Source organism: Aegilops tauschii, chromosome 3, assembly GCF_002575655.3.
Source record: "Aegilops tauschii subsp. strangulata cultivar AL8/78 chromosome 3, Aet v6.0, whole genome shotgun sequence".
Classification (NCBI taxonomy): domain Eukaryota; kingdom Viridiplantae; phylum Streptophyta; class Magnoliopsida; order Poales; family Poaceae; genus Aegilops; species Aegilops tauschii.
Genome location: NC_053037.3, coordinates 103,117,259 through 103,137,922, shown reverse-complemented (window position 1 = coordinate 103,137,922; position 20,664 = coordinate 103,117,259). Strand labels below are relative to the sequence as shown.

At 46.5% G+C, this 20,664-nt stretch overlaps 1 protein-coding gene across 1 annotated transcript; it reads right to left on the bottom strand.

The window, feature by feature from the left end:
- Window positions 1-18,503: 18,503 nt before the first annotated feature.
- On the bottom strand, window positions 18,504-19,436 carry LOC141042747 (uncharacterized). The gene has a single exon (XM_073511630.1). The coding sequence runs from the start codon at window positions 19,434-19,436 to the stop codon at window positions 18,504-18,506; it is 933 nt and encodes a 310-aa protein (XP_073367731.1).
- Window positions 19,437-20,664: the final 1,228 nt, after the last annotated feature.

Below are 20,664 nucleotides of genomic sequence, written 5' to 3'. Positions count from 1 at the left end.
AGTTAGAAAGCACAACCTTCTGTACCCTTCTTTTACTTTCTGTTATTTAGTTGAAATAAAGCAAAAATAGTATTTTCTGTCTGTTTTCTGAATTATCCTTGTAATAAAAAATACCCCGAAAATAAAAGTTCTCCAAATGCCCCGAAATTGAAAAATGGTTTTTTATGGAATATTTGAGAATATCTGGCACTGAGAACACAACAGGGGGAGCAAGCACCTGGCCACGAGGGTCCAGGGCGCGCCCACCCCTACAGGGCGCGCCCCCTGCCTCGTGGGCCCATGGTGGCTCCCCTCCACTTATTCCTGCACCCACACACTCCTTCCTCCCAAAAAAATCACCAACCAGCTCAAGCACGAGTTCTAGCTCATTTTGCTGCAATTTTCGATCTCCTTGCTCAAAGCACCTCTCACAAAACTGCTTTGGGAGATTGTTCCTTGGTATGTGACTCCTCCAATGGTCCAATTAGTTTTTGTTCTAGTGCTTTATTCATTGCAAATTTGTGCTGCCTAGGTGACCATGTTTTTGAGCTTGCATGTCAAATTTATATGGTCCCAAGTAATTCTATTGCATGATATAGTCTCTAGGCACTTGTAGGAGTAGTTGCTATCAGTTTTGTTGAGTTTGGTTCATTTTTGTTTGAAGTTACTAAAATTTTCAGAAATTTTCCAGAGGAAGAAATATGTTTAGGAAAATGTACCAAGGTGGCCCTTCAAGGAAGCAAGGACCCAGGCTCGCAATGCGCGATGCCGACGATGAACCACCAAGGGACGCTCAAGTGCGGGCTTGTGAATGGCCTTCAGAGGACCTCATGGATCGAGCAGGAATTAAGGAAGAATTTAACGCATAGGTGCGTAACGCTGATCTTGTGAGCTTCGAGGCAGATAAGTGCCGTCAGTACCACTATCTCACTGATTCCTTTGTGAGGAGGTTTGAATTTTCATCATCACGCAATTCTCAAACTGTCATGTTTGATCTTTATGAAAATTCTTATACTATGGACTTAGAGGATTTTAATACTGCTTGCAAACTTCCACAATGGGGTAGTCCTAGTGAACCTCGCAAATCTGAATTTAGAGATTTTCTTGCTAGTATAACTGTGGGGGAATCTAGAGATATAACACAAGCTACCATAGGGAGCATTCATTTTCCTGCTATACATTATTTTGCTCTCTTCATAGGTAGGCGCATAAATGGTAAGGATGAAGCATGTCACATGTGTGTCCGTAACCTCAGTGTTCTCAGGAGTGCTGTATTAGGAGATAAACATTATAATTTGGGAGCCATTGTTGGAAATATGCCCTAGAGGCAATAATAAAATGGTTATTATTATATTTCCTTGTTCATGATAATTGTCTATTGTTCATGCTATAATTGTGTTATCCGGAAATCGTAATACACGTGTGAATACATAGACCACAACATGTCCCTAGTGAGCCTCTAGTTGACTAGCTCGTTGATCAACAGATAGTCATGGTTTCCTGACTATGGACATTGGATGTCATTGATAACGGGATCACATCATTAGGAGAATGATGTGATGGACAAGACCCAATCCTAAGCATAGCACAACATCGTGTAGTTCGTTTGCTAGAGCTTTTCCAAATGTCAAGTATCATTTCCTTAGACCATGAGATTGTGCAACTCCCGGATACCATAGGAGTGCTTTGGGTGTGCCAAACGTCACAACGTAACTGGGTGGCTATAAAGGTGCACTACGGGTATCTCCGAAAGTGTCTGTTGGGTTGGCACCAATCGAGACTGGGATTTGTCACTCCGTATGACGGAGAGGTATCTCTGGGCCCACTCGGTAATGCATCATCATAATGAGCTCAATGTGACCAAGTGTTTGGTCACGGGATCATGCATTACGGTATGAGTAAAGTGACTTGCCGGTAACGAGATTGAACAAGGTATTGGGATACCGACGATCGAATCTCGGGCAAGTAATGTACCGATTGACAAAGGGAATTGTATACGGGATTGATTGAATCCTCGACATCGTGGTTCATCCGATGAGATCATCATGGAACATGTGGGATCCAACATGGGTATCCAGATCCCGCTGTTGGTTATTGACCGGAGAGTCGTCTCGGTCATGTCTGCATGTCTCCCGAACCCGTAGGGTCTACACACTTAAGGTTCGGTGACGCTAGAGTTGTAGAGATATTAGTATGCGGTTAACCGAAAGTTGTTCGGAGTCCCGGATGAGATCCCGGATGTCACGAGGAGTTCCGGAATGGTCCGGAGGTAAAGATTTATATATGGGAAGTCCTATTTTGGCCACCGGAAAATGTTCGGGATTTTTCGGTATTGTACCGGGAAGGTTCTAGAAGGTTCCGAAGTGGGGCCCACCTGCATGGGGGGACCCACATGAAAGTGGGTAGTGGGGGCAAGGCCCCACACCCCAGGTTAAGGCGCACCAAGATCCCACCTTAGAAGGAATAAGATCATATCCCGAAGGGATAAGATCAAGATCCCTAAAAAGGGGGATAACAATCGGTGGGGAAGGGAAATGATGGGATTTCTTTCCCCACCTTTGCCAACGCCCCAATGGACTTGGAGGGCAAGAAAACAGCCCCCTCCACCCCTATATATAGTGGGGAGGCGCATGGGAGCAGCAACCCAAGTCCCTGGCGCCTCCCTCTCCCTCCCGTGACACCTCTCCCTCTCGCTGAGCTTGGCGAAGCCCTGCCGAGATCCCCGCTGCTTCCACCACCACGCCGTCATGCTGCTGGATCTCCATCAACCTCTCCCTCCCCTTGCTGGATCAAGAAGGAGGAGACGTCTTCCCAACCATACGTGTGTTGAACGCGGAGGTGCCATCCGTTCGGCGCTCGGTCATCGGTGATTTGGATCACGACGAGTACGACTCCATCAACCCCGTTCACTTGAACGCTTCCGCTCGTGATCTACAAAGGTATGTAGATGCACTCTTTTCCCTCTCGTTGCTAGAAGACTCCATAGATTGTTCTTGGTGATGCGTAGAATTTTTTTTAATTTCTGCAACGATCTCCATCAGTGGTATCAGAGCTAGGTCTATGCGTAGTTTCTATGCACGAGTAGAACACAAAGCAGTTGTGGGTGTCGATATTGTCAATTTACATGCCGTTACTAGTCTTATCTTGATTCGGCGGCATCGTGGGATGAAGTGGCCCGGACCGACCTTACACGTACGCTTACGTGAGACAGGTTCCACCGACTGACATGCACTAGTTGCATAAGGTGGCTAGCGGGTGTCTGTCTCTCCCACTTTAGTCGGATCGGATTCGATGAAAAGGGTCCTTATGAAGGGTAAATAGAAATTGGCATATCACGTTGTGGTTTTACGTAGGTAAGAAACGTTCTTGCTAGAAACCTATAGAAGCCACGTAAAAAACATGCAACAACAATTAGAGGACGTCTAACTTGTTTTTGCAGCATATGCCTTGTGATGTGATATGGCCAAAAGGATGTGATGAATGAAATATATGTGATGTATGAGATTGATCATGTTCTTGTAATAGGAATCACGACTTGCATGTCGATGAGTATGACAACCGGCAGGAGCCATAGGAGTTGTGTATGACCTGGGTGTCATTGAATAACGCCATGTAAATTACTTTACTTTATTGCTAAACACGTTAGCCATAGAAGTAGAAGTAATCGTTGGCGTGACAACTTCATGAAGACACGATGATGGAGATCATGATGATGGAGATCATGGTGTCATGCCGGTGACGAAGATGATCATGGCGCCCCGAAGATGGAGATCAAAGGAGCAATATGATACTGGCCATATCATGTCACTATTTGATTGCATGTGATGTTTATCATATTTTGCTTCTTATTTGCTTAGTACGACGGTAGTAAGTAAGATGATCCCTTATAATAATTTCAAGAAAGTGTTCCCCCTAACTGTGCGCCGTTGCGAAAGTCCGTTGTTTCGAAGCACCACGTGATGATCGGGTGTGATAGATTCTAACGTTCACATACAACGGGTGTAAGAGAGATTTACACATGCAAAACACTTAGGTTGACTTGACGAGCCTAGCATGTACAGACATGGCCTCGGAACACAAGAGACCGAAAGGTCGAACATGAGTCATATAGAAGATACGATCAACATGAAGATGTTCACCGATGTTGACTAGTCCGTCTCACGTGATGATCGGACACGACCTAGTTGACTCGGATCATGTTTCACTTAGATGACTAGAGGGATGTCTATCTGAGTGGGAGTTCATTGAATAATTTGATTAGATGAACTTAATTATCATGAACTTAGTCTAAAATCTTTACAATATGTCTTGTAGATCAAATGGCCCACGCTAATGTTGCCCTCAACTTCAATGCGTTCTAGAGAAAACCAAACTGAAAGATGATGGCAGAAACTATACGGACTGGGTCCGGAACCTGAGGATCATCCTCATTGCTGGCAAGAAAGATTATGTCCTAGAAGCACCGCTAGGTGACACACCCATCCCAGAGAACCAAGACGTTATGAACGCTTGGCAGCAGCGTGCTGATGATTACTCCCTCGTTCAGTGCGGCATGCTTTACAGCTTAGAACCGGGGCTCCAAAAGCATTTTGAGCAACACGGAGCATATGAGATGTTCGAAGAGCTGAAAATGGTTTTCCAAGCTCATGCCCGGGTCGAGAGATATGAAGTCTCCGACAAGTTCTTCAGTTGTAAGATGGAGGAAAATAGTTCTGTCAGTGAGCACATACTCAAAATGTCTGGGTTACACAACCGCTTGACTCAGCTGGGAGTTAATCTCCCGGATGACGCGGACATTGACAGAATCCTTCAGTCGCTTCCACCGAGCTACAAGAGCTTTGTGATGAACTTCAATATGCAGGGGATGGAAAAGACCATTCCTGAGGTATATTGAATGCTGAAATCAGCGGAGGTGGAGATCAAAAAGGAACATCAAGTGTTGATGGTGAATAAAACCACTAAGTTCAAGAAAGGCAAGGGTAAGAAGAACTTCAAGAAGGACAGCAAGGGAGTTGCCGCGCCCGGTAAGCTAGTTGCCGGGAAGAAGCCAAAGAATGGACCCAAGCCTGAGACTGAGTGCTTTTATTGCAAGGGAAGTGGTCATTGGAAGCGGAACTGCCCCAAGTACTTGGCGGACAAGAAGGCCGGCAACACCAAAGGTATATGTGATATACATGTTATTGATGTGTACCTTACCAGCACTCGTAGTAGCTCCTGGGTATTTGATACGGGTGCGGTTGCTCATATTTGTAACTCAAAGCAGGAGCTGCGGAATAAACGGAGACTGGCAAAGGACGAGGTGACGATGCGCGTCGGGAATGGTTCCAAGGTCGATGTGATCGCCGCCGGCACGCTACCTCTACATTTACCTACGGGATTAGTTTTAAACCTCAATAATTGTTATTTAGTGCCAGCTTTGAGCATGAACATTGTATCAGGATCTCGTTTAATTCGAGATGGCTACTCATTTAAATCCGAGAATAATGGTTGTTCTATTTATATGAGAGATATGTTTTATGGTCATGCCCCGCTGGTTAATGGTTTATTCTTAATGAATATCGAATGTGGTGTTACACATATTCATAGTGTGAACCAAAAGATGTAAGGTTGATAATGATAGTCCCACATACTTGTGGCACTGCCGTCTTGGTCACATTGGTGTCAAACGCATGAAGAAGCTCCATGCAGATGGACTTTTGGAGTCTCTTGATTACGAATCATTTGACACGTGCGAACCATGCCTCATGGGTAAGATGACCAAGACTCTGTTCTCCGGAACAATGGAGCGAGCAACCAACTTATTGGAAATCATACATACTGATGTGTGCGGTCCAATGAGTGTTGAGGCTCGCGGTGGCTATCGTTATGTTCTCACTCTCACTGATGACTTGAGTAGATATGGGTATGTCTACCTAATGAAACACAAGTCTGAGACCTTTGAAAAGTTCAAGGAATTTCAGAGTGAGGTTGAGAATCAACGTGATAGAAAAATAAAGTTCTTACGATCAGATCGTGGAGGGGGATATTTGAGTCACAAATTTGGCACACACTTAAGGAAATGTGGAATAGTTTCACAACTCATGCCGCCTGGAACACCTCAGCGAAATGGTGTGTCCGAACATCGTAATCGCACTCTATTGGATATGGTGCGATCTATGATGTCTCTTACCGATCTACCGCTCTCATTTTGGGGCTATGCTTTAGAGACTGTCGCATTCACTTTAAATAGGGCTCCGTCGAAATCCGTTGAGACGACACCGTATGAATTATGGTTTGGGAAGAAACCTAAGTTGTCGTTTCTAAAAGTTTGGGGATGCGATGCTTATGTCAAGAAACTTCAACCTGAAAATCTCGAACCCAAGTCGGAAAAATGCATCTTCATAGGATACCCTAAGGAAACCATTGGGTATACCTTCTAGCTCAGATCCGAAGGCAAGATCTTTGTTGCCAAGAACGGGTCCTTTCTGGAGAAAGAGTTTCTCTCGAAAGAAGTAAGTGGGAGGAAAGTGGAACTTGATGAAGTACTACCTCTTGAACCGGAAAGTAGCGCAGCTCAGGAAGATGTTCCTGTGGTGCCTGCACCGACTAGAGAGGAAGTTAATGATGATGATGATCAAGGTACTACGGATCAAGCTCCTACTGAACTTCGTAGGTCCACAAGGACACGTTCCGCGCCAGAGTGGTACGGCAACCCTGTCTTGGAAATCATGTTGTTAGACAACGGTGAACCTTCGAACTATGAAGAAGCAATGGCGGGCCCAGATTCCGACAAATGGCTTGAAGCCATGCAATCCGAGATAGGATCCATGTATGAAAACAAAGTGTGGACTTTGACAGTCTTGCCCGATGATCGGCGAGCGATAGAAAACAAATGGATCTTTAAGAAGAAGACAAACGCGGATGGTAATGTTACCATCTATAAAGCTCGACTTGTCGCTAAGGGTTATCGACAAGTTCGAGGGGTTGACTACGATGAGACTTTCTCACCCGTAGCGAAGCTGAAGTCCGTCCGAATCATGTTAGCAATTGCCGCATACTATGATTATGAGATATGGCAAATGGACGTCAAAACGGCATTCCTTAACGGCTTTCTTAAGGAAGAATTGTATATGATGTAGCCGAAAGGTTTTGTCGATCCTAAGAATGCTAACAAGGTATGCAAGCTCCAGCGCTCCATCTATGGGCTGGTGCAAGCATCTCGGAGTTGGAACATTCGATTTGATGAGATGATCAAAGCGTTTGGGTTTACACAGACTTATGGAGAAGCCTGTGTTTACAAGAAAGTGAGTGGGAGCTCTGTAGCATTTCTCATATTATATGTGGATGACATACTGTTGATGGGAAATGATATAGAATTCTTGGGAAGCATAAAGGCCTACTTGAACAAGTGTTTTTCAATGAAGGACCTTGGAGAAGCTGCTTATATATTAGGCATCAAGATCTATAGAGATAGATCAAGACGCCTCATTGGTCTTTCACAAAGTACGTACCTTGACAAGATATTGAAGAAGTTCAATATGGATCAGTCCAAGAAGGGGTTCTTGCTTGTATTGCAAGGTGTGCAATTGAGCACGGCTCAATGCCCGACCACGGCAGAAGATAGAGAAAAGATGAGTGTCGTCCCCTATGCCTCGGCTATAGGGTCTATTATGTATGCCATGCTGTGTACCAGACCTGATGTAAACCTTGCCGTAAGTTTGGTAGGAAGGTACCAAAGTAATCCCGGCAGGGAACACTGGACAGCGGTCAAGAATATCCTGAAGTACCTGAAGAGGACTAAGGATATGTTTCTCGTTTATGGAGGTGACGAAGAGCTCGTCGTAAAGGGTTACGTCGATGCTAGTTTCGACACAGATCTGGATGACTCTAAGTCACAAACCGGATACGTGTATATTTTGAATGGTGGGGCAGTAAGCTGGTGCAGTTGCAAGCAAAGCGTTGTGGCGGGATCTACATGTGAAGCGGAATACATGGCGGCCTCAGAGGCAGCACAAGAAGCAATCTGGGTGAAGGAGTTCATTACCGACCTAGGAGTTATTCCCAATGCGTCGGGCCCGATGACTCTCTTCTGTGACAACACTGGAGCTATTGCCCTTGCCAAGGAGCCCAGGTTTCACAGGAAGACCAGGCATATCAAGCGTCGCTTCAACTCCATTCGTGAAAATGTTCAAAATGGAGACATAGATATTTGTAAAGTACATACGGACCTGAATGTAGCAGATCCGTTGACTAAACCTCTCCCTAGAGCAAAACATGATCAACACCAGAACTCTATGGGTGTTCGATTCATCACAATGTAACTAGATTATTGACTCTAGTGCAAGTGGGAGACTGTTGGAAATATGCCCTAGAGGCAATAATAAAATGGTTATTATTATATTTCCTTGTTCATGATAATTGTCTATTGTTCATGCTATAATTGTGTTATCCGGAAATCGTAATACATGTGTGAATACATAGACCACAACATGTCCCTAGTGAGCCTCTAGTTGACTAGCTCGTTGATCAACAAATAGTCATGGTTTCCTGACTATGGACATTGGATGTCATTGATAACGGGATCACATCATTAGGAGAATGATGTGATGGACAAGACCCAATCCTAAGCATAGCACAACATCGTGTAGTTCGTTTGCTAGAGCTTTTCCAAATGTCAAGTATCATTTCCTTAGACCACGAGATTGTGCAACTCCCGGATACCATAGGAGTGCTTTGGGTGTGCCAAACGTCACAACGTAACTGGGTGGCTATAAAGGTGCACTACGGGTATCTCCGAAAGTGTCTGTTGGGTTGGCACGAATCGAGACTGGGATTTTTCACTCTGTATGACGGAGAGGTATCTCTGGGCCCACTCGGTAATGCATCATCATAATGAGCTCAATGTGACCAAGTGTTTGGTCACGGGATCATGCATTACGGTACGAGTAAAGTGACTTGCCGGTAACGAGATTGAACAAGGTATTGGGATACCGACGATCGAATCTCGGGCAAGTAACGTACCGATTGACAAAGGGAATTGTATACGGGATTGATTGAATCCTCGACATCATGGTTCATCCGATGAGATCATCGTGGAACATGTGGGAGCCAACATGGGTATCCAGATCCCACTGGTTATTGACCGGAGAGTCTTCTCGGTCATGTCTGCATGTCTCCCGAACCCGTAGGGTCTACACACTTAAGGTTCGGTGACGCTAGAGTTGTAGAGATATTAGTATGCGGTTAACCGAAAGTTGTTCGGAGTCCCGGATGAGATCCCGGACGTCACGAGGAGTTCCGGAATGGTCCGGAGGTAAAGATTTATATATGGGAAGTCCTATTTTGGCCACCGGAAAATGTTCGGGATATTTCGGTATTGTACCGGGAAGGTTCTAGAAGGTTCCGAAGTGGGGCCCACCTGCATGGGGGGACCCACATGAACGTGGGTAGTGGTGGCAAGGCCCCACACCCCTGGTCAAGGCGCACCAAGATCCCACCTTAGAAGGAATAAGATCATATCCCGAAGGGATAAGATCAAGATCCCTAAAAAAGGGGGATAACAATCGGTGGGGAAGGGAAATGATGGGATTTCTTTCCCCCACCTTTGCCAACGCCCCAATGGACTTGGAGGGCAAGAAACCAGCCCCCTCCACCCCTATATATAGTGGGGAGGCGCATGGGAGCAGCAACCCAAGCCCCTGGCGCCTCCCTCTCCCTCCCGTGACACCTCTCCCTCTCGCTGAGCTTGGCGAAGCCCTGCCGAGATCCCCGCTGCTTCCACCACCACGCCGTCGTGCTGCTGGATCTCCATCAACCTCTCCCTCCCCTTGCTGGATCAAGAAGCAGCAGACGTCTTCCCAACCGTACGTGTGTTGAACGCGGAGGTGCCGTCCGTTTGGCGCTCGGTCATCGGTGATTTGGATCACGACGAGTACGACTCCATCAACCCCGTTCACTTGAACGCTTCCGCTCGCGATCTACAAGGGTATGTAGATGCACTCTTTTCCCTCTCATTGCTAGAAGACTCCATAGATTGTTCTTGGTGATGCGTAGAATTTTTTTTAATTTCTGCAACGATCTCCATCAGCCATTGTTGCACGTAGGTTGCATAACAATAGATTTAATGGAGATTTCTTTGGTGAAATTTATGCAACCCGTTTAGCTAATTTTCTTGAAATACCTATTCGTGATTATGATATGGAATTGCCTCCTTCTTATCTAGATTTTAATGCCATGGTTCACCATCAATTTGTTGAGAGGGATGAACCGCCTCTCCAGTACTGACTAATCTTTGACAGGCGTCATGCCGTCAATATTGTCCTCCTGCTCCTACTCTCTTTGACTTTCAGGCAAAGGGGAGATGTTTTATAACCAGGGAGGAGGCAAATGAGTGCGAAAGGAGGACGAGGGAAGCTCGCCTCCAAGCTGCAGCCCACGATGCAATAGCCGCTGCATCTCAGTACGACCCCAGTTACAACTTCGGATATCCGCCAGGCCAGCCGTGGCCATAGACCAACTTAGGCCAAAAGCCTAAGCTTGGGGGAGTACGTATTTCTCACCAACATTACAATTATGTTCACACACTCATTGCTAATTGTCGGTGCTCATACTTTTTCACTGTAATATCCATGCTAGTTTATTTTCTTTTTCTTGCTTTCTTCTTGTGTGTTTGAAAAACCTTAAGCAAACCAAAAAAATTAGTTGTAGCGTTTAGCTAGTTTACTTTCTTGCTTGTAGTAGTAATAATTAAAAGAAAACCCAAAAATATTTCCTGTTCTTCTTTTGCTTGTTGGGAGCTTTCCCGTGTAAATAGTTTTTATTTCTTTTCTTTGGGGGTCAATAGGAGAAGACCATAATAAAAAATTTTGAAGTGGCTCTTTTATGCATTATTGTTGATTTAACCAAGAGCCCATATTGTCTTGTCTTCTCCTGTTTATTGAATGCTTGCAGATTCTAGCTTAGTCCAATGCACGTGCACTATTATTATTATTCACATCATTCGGTCGTGTAAGTGAAAGGCAATTATGACGATATATGATGGACTGATTGAGATGAGAGAAGTTGGTATGAACTCAACCTCTCTTGTTTTTGTAAATATGATTAGTTCATCGTTCCCGATTCAGCCTATTATGAATAAACATGTTTGCAATGATAATTAGATATTATAGTTACTTATGCCACGCTTAATTAGCTAGGAGCTTATAATGGTTTACCTTGCGTGCCAACATGCTATTAAAATGGTTGTGATGTGGTATGATAGGGTGGTATCCTCCTTTGAATGATTCAAGTGACTTGACTTGGCACATGTTTACACATGTAGTTGAAACAAATCAACATAGCCTTCACGATATTTATGTTCATGATGGATTATATCCTACTCATGCTTGCACTCAATGTTCATTAATTTTAATGCATGTTCATGACTGTTGTCGCTCTTTAGCTGGTCGCTTCCCAGTCTCTTTCTAGCCTTCACTTGTACTAAGCGGGAATACTTCTTGTGCATCCAATCCCTTAAACCCCAAAGTTATTCCATATGAGTCCACCATACCTTCCTATATGCGGTATCTACCTGCCGTTCCAAGTAAATTTGTATGTGCCAAACTCTAAACCTTCAAATGAAATTCTGTTTTGTATGCTCGAATAGCTCATGTATCAACTAGGGCTGTCTGTATCTTCCATGCTAGGCGGGTTATTCTCAAGAGTGGACTCCGCTCCTCACTCACGGGAAAATGGCTGGTCACCGGGATGCCCAGTCCCATGCTTTATGCAAATCAAATCAAAATAATTGCAAACGAAACTCCCCCGGGACTGTTGTTAGTTGGAGGCACTCGTTGTTTCGAGCAAGCCATGGATTGATGCTTGTTGGTGGAGGGGGAGTATAAACTTTACCATTCTGTTTGGGAACCGCCTATAATGTGTGTAGCATGGAAGATATCGCCATCTCTTGGTTGTTATGTTGACAATGAAAGTATGCCACTCAAAATATTATTTATCTCTATTTCAAAATCGAGCTCTGGCACCTCTACAAATCCCTGCTTCCCTCTGCGAAGGGCCTGTCTATTTACTTTTATGTTGAGTCATCACCCTCTTATTAAAAAGCACCAGCTGGAGAGCACTACTGTCATTTGCATCCATTACTGTTAATTTATATTGGGTATGACTATGACTGGATCTCTTTTACCATGAATTACAATGTTTAGTCAGTCCTTGATCTTTAAAGGTGCTCTGCATTTATGTTTTGCAGTCTCAGAAAGGGCTAGCGAGATACCATCTTGTTATATCATATTATGATTGTTTTGAGAAAGTGTTGTCATCCAAGATTTATTATTATTGCTCGCTAGTTGATTATGCCATTGACATGAGTAAACATGAGACCTAAGTGTTATTGTGAATATGGTTAGTCATAATCTTTGCTGAAAACTTGAATGCTGGCTTTACATATTTACAACAACAAGAGCAAACAGAGTTTGTATAAGTTTTTCTTTATCACTTTCAGTTTATCAACTGAATTGCTTGAGGACAAGCAAAGGTTTAAGCTTGGGGGAGTTGATATGTCTCCGTCGTGTCTACTTTTCCAAACACTTTTGCCCTTGTTTTGGACTCTAACTTGCATGATTTGAATGGAATTAACCCGGACTGACGCTGTTTTCAGCAGAATTGCCATGGTGTTATCTTTGTGCAGAAACAAAAGTTCTCGGAATTACCTGAAACTTCACGGAGATTATTTTTGGAAATAATTAAAAATACTGGCGAAAGAATCAAGGCCAGGGGGGCCACACCCTATCAATGAGGGTGGGAGGCGCGCCTGCCCCCCCCAGGGCACGCCCCCTGCCTCGTGGCCCCCCTGGAGCTCCACCGACCTCAACTCCAACTCTATATATTCGTGTTCAGGGAGAAAGAAATCAGAGAGAAAGATTCATCGTGTTTTACGATACGGAGCCGCCGCCAAGCCCTAAACTCTCTCGGGAGGGCTGATCTGGAGTCCTTTCGGGGCTCCAGAGAGGGGAATCCGTCGCCATCGTCATCATCAACCATCGTCCATCACCAATTTCATGATGCTCACCGTCGTGCGTGAGTAATTCCATCGTAGGCTTGCTGGACGGTGATGGGTTGGATGAGATTTATCATGTAACCAAGTTATTTTTGTTAGGGTTTGATCCCTAGTATCCACTATGTTCTGAGATTGATGTTGCTATGACTTTGCTATGCTTAATGCTTGTCACTAGGGCCCGAGTGCCATGATTTCAGATCTGAACCTATTATGTTTTCATGAATATATGTGAGTTCTTGATCCTATCTTGCAAGTCTATAGTCACCTACTATGTGTTATGATCCGGCAACCCCGAAGTGACAATAATCGGGCCACTCCCGGTGATGACCATAGTTTGAGGAGTTCATGTATTCACTATGTGTTAATGCTTTGGTCGGTACTCTATTAAAAGGAGGCCTTAATATCCCTTAGTTTCCGCTAGGACCCCGCTGCCACGGGAGGGTAGGACAAAAGATGTCATGCAAGTTCTTTTCCATAACCACGTATGACTATATTCGGAATACATGCCTACATTACATTGATGAATTGGAGCTAGTTCTGTGTCACCCTATGTTATGACTGTTACATGATGAACCGCATCCGGCATAATTCTCCATCACCGATCCAATGCCTACGAGCTTTTCACATACTGTTCTTCACTTATTTACTTTTCCGTTGCTACTGTTACAATCACTACAAAACCCAAAAATATTACTTTTGCTACCGTTACCGTTACTATCATACTACTTTGCTACTAAATACTTTGCTGCAGATATTAAGTTATCCAGGTGTGGTTGAATTGACAACTCAACTGCTAATACTTGAGAATATTCTTTGGCTCCCCTTGTGTCGATCAGATAATAAATTTGGATTGAATACTCTACCCTCGAAAACTATTGCGATCCCCTATACTTGTGGGTTACCAGCCCACCCCTGGCGAGGAATGGGGGTACTGACGGGACCTGTACCCAGCTGCGACACTGTGCCGACAGCAGGCAAGCGCCGATGGATCCGCTCTTGCTGTGCGGCACGCCGCGCCTCTCGCTCTGTGGCGCTCCAACGGTCTCGCCATGTGGCGAGCCGCAACTTATCGGTCCGGACACGCCTAGCTTGCTCTGCGGCGCGCCATCGATCATGTTGTGTGGTGAGCTGCAGCCTGTTGGTGCTGACATGCCTATCTTGATCCGCGGCGCTCAAGCGCCATGCGCCAAAGGTCTGCTCAACCCTGGCGATGATGCGCATCACGGCGTCGTCCATCGCATTGCCAGGGAGCGCCTTGGCCTCGACGAGCCGTGGCGCCTGCTCGTTTTCCTCATCGACGAGGTTGATGGCAGAGGCGGCGCTTTGGTGGGTTGGCATGCTTGGAAAAGGTGAATGTGCTACAGGCTGCGGCTGTCGCCTCCGTGCGTCGTGCGCCGCCTAGGTTTATGCGCAATATTGTTGGGTGGCAGGAAACAGGTGAGGAAATGGCGAGAAACGGTGGCGTGTTCATAAAACACCGTCAATTAATGGAAACTTAGCATAGAAGGAACATCAAGCTAGCACAAGAAGTAGATGATGATCAGATGAACACGGACCACACTAGGGAACCCGTCGGTTGATGAATTCATCAATCGCAAACGGTTGAATAGTAGCAAGCGTTTTCCCACAACACACATGGCTTATTCCATCACAAACAGGTCGGATGGATCAACTGTATGCCACGTATCGTACATTGTCAAAAAGTAATGTGGTAGACCTTCTTTAACATGTGTTAAAAAATAAAAAACAAGGACCTCGAGGTTAAATTAACTCATGGGATGGGTTGTATCAGTCATTTAATTTGACAAATACGACCCATCCTATCAGTTAATTTAACATCAACTGAACTTCCCATCCAGTCACCCATCTGATGGCTGCTCCAGCCTGAGCACACTTAACTTGAGAGTTCTCTTACATGAGCTACTGGTGGAACAGCTAGTCCTTGCTGATATAGGATGCCTCTTCGCATCCTTATGGCGTATCCGGATGACCGCCCGTCCCCCAATGGCCAATAGATGTTGTGTAGACAGAGCATAGCACATACGTCTTATTAGAAGCAATCGTCTGTGTTATTATCGGTCTTCACACACATTTCTGATTACAGACCTGTTTGCCGCATATCACACACATCTTGTTAAGTTGAACCATTTATGTTCTCATGTCTCAACGCAAACAGTTCATCCGAGTGAACCGTATGCTGTACATCACACACACCTTGATCTGGCTGACCATTTCGTTTGTGTTGCCTAATCACAAACAGTTCGTCCGAGTGAACCGTATGTTGTACATCGCACACACCTTCATCTATCTACCCGTTTCTTTTGTTCCTCCTCATCGCAAACGGTTGATTGAATTGAACCGTATTCCCTGCATCACACACGCAACTAAAATATGAACCGTGTTTGATACATCCTCCATCGCAAAGTTTTGCACCTTTTTGACGGGTTTTTTACACCACCGTTTGCGATTATGGCATCGCACACAGTTTCGTCGAAGGGTCTCCGATCTTACTGTCGCGCTAGCAGCATCCTACAGTAGTGGTCGTGCTTTAACATGACACATCCGATCTCTAAACTTCAAGTAGGTCAGCATCCGGCTTTCACCTCCATATCCCGAAGGCGGAGTGCTTCTCAGAGGCCAATTTAGCGAATGAAACTCGAGCGGCTTCAGGCTATCCGGCTATTGACCATACACTTGAGTTGAGAAAGGAATGTTTAGGACAAGACTTTGCAACGACTTGGAAGAAAAAATATTTATTATAAAGCGGCTTATATAAAATTAAGAGCCCCCGGTTAACCTAGGCAAAGAAAGTTGTTTTTAGCAGACACCGTTTTAGACAAATAGGTCTTTTTTAAACACAAATATATGCTTGGTTGAACCGAATAGAAATTACAAAAAGTTGAGCATGAAAGCGACTTAGCTGGTTAATGTGTTAGGTGTAGATGACGAGGTCCGGACTTGTGGAGGGACGAAGATGTAGTCCTTGGCCTAGCTGAGGTCTCAGCCCCCAAGCCCGAGGTGACCTAGCGAGGAGCTCGGCTTGACGAAGTGGTCACGCGGCATGATGGATGAAGCTGGTAGATGATGCGGGTTGAGCTTGCGGCGGGTCGAGGTCCGAGCCCCCAAGCCGGTCCTAAGGTGCCCGAGCAAAAAGCTCAGCATGATGAAGTGGCGACGTAGCGTGGTCGATGCGGCAAGGCGAAGCCCCCGGTCCAGCTAATCGTGACAAAGCTGGTCAGCTGGTGACGCCGGAGTACTCGAAGTAGGTTGATTACGAAGCCCCCGGTCTAGCCGAGGTGACGGAGTAGGTCGGCAAGGCGATGTTGTAGCCCCCATACCAGCCGATGTGTCGAAGCTGGTCGGCCGGTGACGCTGAAGTCACCGGAGTATGTTGATGAAGAAATACCGAAGCCACCGGTCCAGCCGAGGTGTCGAAGCTTCCATGTCAGCCGATGAGTCGAAGCAGGTCGGCGTGTTAGATGTTGGCTTTAAGAAGAGGCGGCACACCCATGCCGACGCAGGTCAAAATTTGTGACACAGTCGACACCGGCTTGATGAAATAACCGGACAATGATGACTGTGTGCCTGCCCCGTGTAATCCGTGCGACGAAAATGTTGGTGATACTTTAGCCTTCGTGATGCTGAACTCTCGTTCGGCTTGCCGAGATGATGATCCGATGAGGTTAAGCTCGGCACGATGAAGCGACGACCCGTCTAGCGCCGGTCGGTAGCCGTCCAGCGACGTTGTCGGGCTGGTTTGACACCGGCGCGACAGTGAAGATTTCCTCCAAAAAGGAGCAAAATTTGTGAGCTTGTGTTTGAAAACAAAACACAATACTCTAGAATAGATTCCTCCAAAAAAATTGTCCATTATCTCGTTCATGAATAAACATGAACTCGGGTCGGATTCGTATTCGCAAAGAAAAACAGATCCGAAAATCGTTGCGCTCATCGGAGGTTTTCCGGAGTTTGAACGGTCGGATCAAGCTGAAATTTTGAGGGTTAGTAGATACAAATTCCGCAGCCGATCAACGGTCGGATATTCCAAAGGACGTCCGAGCTAGAATCTGGACTCCTCACCCTAAACTCGTCCAGATTCCCGTCTAGATTCGATAGGGCTCTGGTATGTCGGAGATCGCCAGAGATTCCTTCATCGGAACGCGGTGAAATTTTACAGGGTTGTTGTAGACTCAATTCCGCATAATTTCACTGAAGCAATCGTCAAAGCGACGCCCGAGGAGGAGGCGGCGGCGGATGCAAGTTCGCTGTCCAGAAAAACAGCACAATCGCTTGAGGGCAATTTTGACGTTGAGCCCCCGAACTCCATGGATGATTCCTGCATGATCTTGATAGAGATCGGAGTTGACATTGATGAAGACCCTCATCCGGACATGACGATCTAACATGGAGCGCAGTCCTCGGTCGAGCCAAGGTGACTAGTCGAGCCGACGACGAAGATGCCGACGTCGCAGTTGATCTGCAGGCGAGCCATTGATCCTTCGTCGATCTCACAACGGAACTCTCAATGAAAGCACCATCGTCGGTGTCAAAACCGGCAGACCTCGGGGTAGGGGGTCCCGAGCTGTGGATCCTCGGATCAATGGTAACAGGGATGAAGGAGACGATGTGTTACCCAGGTTCGGGCCCTCTTAATGGAGGTAAAACCCTACGTCCTGCTCTTATTTGTATTGATGGGGTATCAGGTACAGAGTTGATCTACCTCGATATCATATGTTGTGGTCTAAACCCTAGGGGTATGATGATGAATGTCGTAATAATCTATCGACTAGCCTAGCCTCGGCTTATATAATGTACCAGAGGTCTAGGATAACAAGAGTCCTAGTCGTATACGTCAGTGGAGAGGAGTCCTTGCCTTGATCACCAAGTCTTGTGAAATCTTCCTCGTATATGTCATCGGCTGTTCGAACTGGCCCAATAGTGAACAACCATGGGGGTCCTCGGCCCGATCCACTTGGCCGGGAGACAACATGGTGAGTACCCCTAGTCCAGCACACCGTCATTCACGGTCTCGTGTGACGTTTGAGAATGATTTGCAGTAATAACATTTTATATTCAATTAATAACATACGGGGAATGTTTTAAAAGAATGTTTCAAAAAGATGAAAATAATGCGGCACCTGATAGCAACTCCAACGCGCGGACCCAAACGGACGGCGATTTTGTCTGCTTTTTGTCCATTTGGATCGGCCGCCTGCTCGGCATCCACCCAGTTTATGATTCGGGTCGGCTGTTTTTCAACAAATATGCACACATTTTGCATAGTTTCACAAGCGAACAAAAAATAGTATAGTTTCACTACCAAATAAATTTAGCATAGTTTTACAAGCCGAATAAAAATTAAATTATCTCAAATATATTTGAAAAAAGATACATCTACTAGTTGCCAACATGATCCCCACATATGCTCAACCAAATCATTTTGCAGCTCCATGTGAGTTTCGCAATCACGCATTTTATGATGAAATTGGGTGAACTATGCAAACATTGCCGCTCCTCCTCCATGCTCAGGTACAACATTCTCACCCTGAAACTGAAACTCTTGATCGTAGATACGTTTCGGGCGCTCATCCTCTACGATCATATTGTGCATGATCACACAAGCAGTTATCACCTCCCATAACTTCTTGGTGCTCCAAGTTCTAGCAGGATACCGAACGATGCCTAATCGAGATTGCAGAACACCAAAGGCACGCTCGACATCCTTCCTAGCACTCTCTTGCTCTTGAGCAAATCTTTTCCTCTTCTCTCTGATAGGGTTGGGGATTGTCTTCACAATAGTGGTCCACTGAGAATAGATACCGTCGCCTAGGTAGTATTCTTTGTCGTAGTTGTGGGCGTTGACGGTAACATTCACCGGCGAGTTGTTGCCTTCGGCAAGCCTTGCGAACACCGGCGAGCGTTGAAGCACGTTGATATCATTGTGTGATCCGGCCATGCCGAAAAAAGAGTGTGAGATCCAGAGATCTTGTGAGGCCACAACCTCAAGTATGACAGTGCAAGCCCTTACAAGGCCCTTATTCTGCCCTTGCCAGGCAAAAGGACAGTTCTTCCAATCCCAGTGCATGCAGTCTATGCTGTCAAGCATCTCTGGGAAGCCCCTGCTGGCATTCATCGCCAACAAACGGGTTGTATCTTGAGCAGTCGGCTCTCTCAAGTACATAGGGCCAAACACAACAATCACAGCCTTACAGAACATGTACATGGACTCTAGGCATGTAGATTCGCTCATACAGACGTACTCATCAATGAGATCACCGAGCACTCTGTATGCAAGCATCTGGATGGTTGCAGTGTATTTCTGATAAGATGAGAAGCCAATCTTTCCAAGGGCATTCTCTTTGCACTCGAAATAGTTATCGTATCCGACCACCCCCTCTCTAATACGGTTGAAAAGATGCCTAGCCATACGAAAACGCCGCCGGAATTTCTGATATTTGAATAGCGGATTGGTTGTGTCAAAGTAGTCCTTCCAAAGAAGCAAATGGCCGCTCTCTCAGGTTGACCACCTTAATAGGCAGCGGCCGTTGTTCCGGGGTTCGACCCCAGGGCACATTTAGGCGTTGAATCACGGCAGCCAACATCTCCTCATCATCAGACGAGGAATCGTCGGAGTCGCACAGGAAATTGTGGAAAAAGAACTCATCGGCGGAGTCCATTTTTTACCTTGGCAAACTGTCGAACAACTTGCGGGCGTCGACGAAGAAGCTGGCCGGCGAAGAGAAGAGACATGCGCCTCCGCTGAACCAGGTGGCTGGCCTGGCGACGTCGGTCGAGCGTGCCGGCGTCAGGGCAGCGAGTGGTGTCGGACGAAGGAGCTGGCTGGGGCGGGGGAGGCTGTTTCCTGCTCGCGGCGACGTCAGAGTATGGGCCGGGAAGCTTTCGGCGCCCTGGCGGCGAGGCGGTGGTGCCAGCGACGTGGGAGGTGACGGTGATGGGGGGAGGTGTGTCGGCACAGGCTGCTGGCAGAGGCATCGGAAAATGGACGGCGGCGACGACGGGACGGGGCGGACGAGGGTTTGCTGTTGATATGAATGGAAGAGGATGGCGAATGTGCCACCGACTAGCGGGCCAGGGGAGGAGTAGGCGCACGTCACGTGTGTCCGCTTCGTGTCCGCGCCGACGCAAATCTGGCTTAAAATTGGGCCGGTAATGAGTCGGCAGACGGACGAAAGCGGAAGCGTGTCCGTTTAGGTCGACGCGTTGTGCATTTTTCCTGTTCGTGACGATTCAAACGGACACACGCGGACGAAATGGATCGGCACGTTGGAGTTGTTTAATAACATCTTATATTAATTAATAATACATGAGGAGGTGTTTTTTTTAAAGAAAATCGAAAATATGAAAATAGTGCGGCACCTGACGTCGTAGACTGGTGTGCTAGTACTACGCCTGGCGCGGGCGCCGAGGCGTGTACGCGCACACTGTAGCGACCGGCGGACGGTGGGCATCGGTATCGCCACACATCCGCGCGGCGGGCGACGGTGACGTCGAGGGGACAGGCGCGGGTACGAGCGTGCGGAGGGATCGTGGTCCCCGCGGCGACAGGGGGCCGCACAGTGCACGTGAGCCGAGCGCCCCGTCCCCATCCCCCATCCCGCGCACGGAGCCGCACCGTTTTCCCCCCAACCCAACAT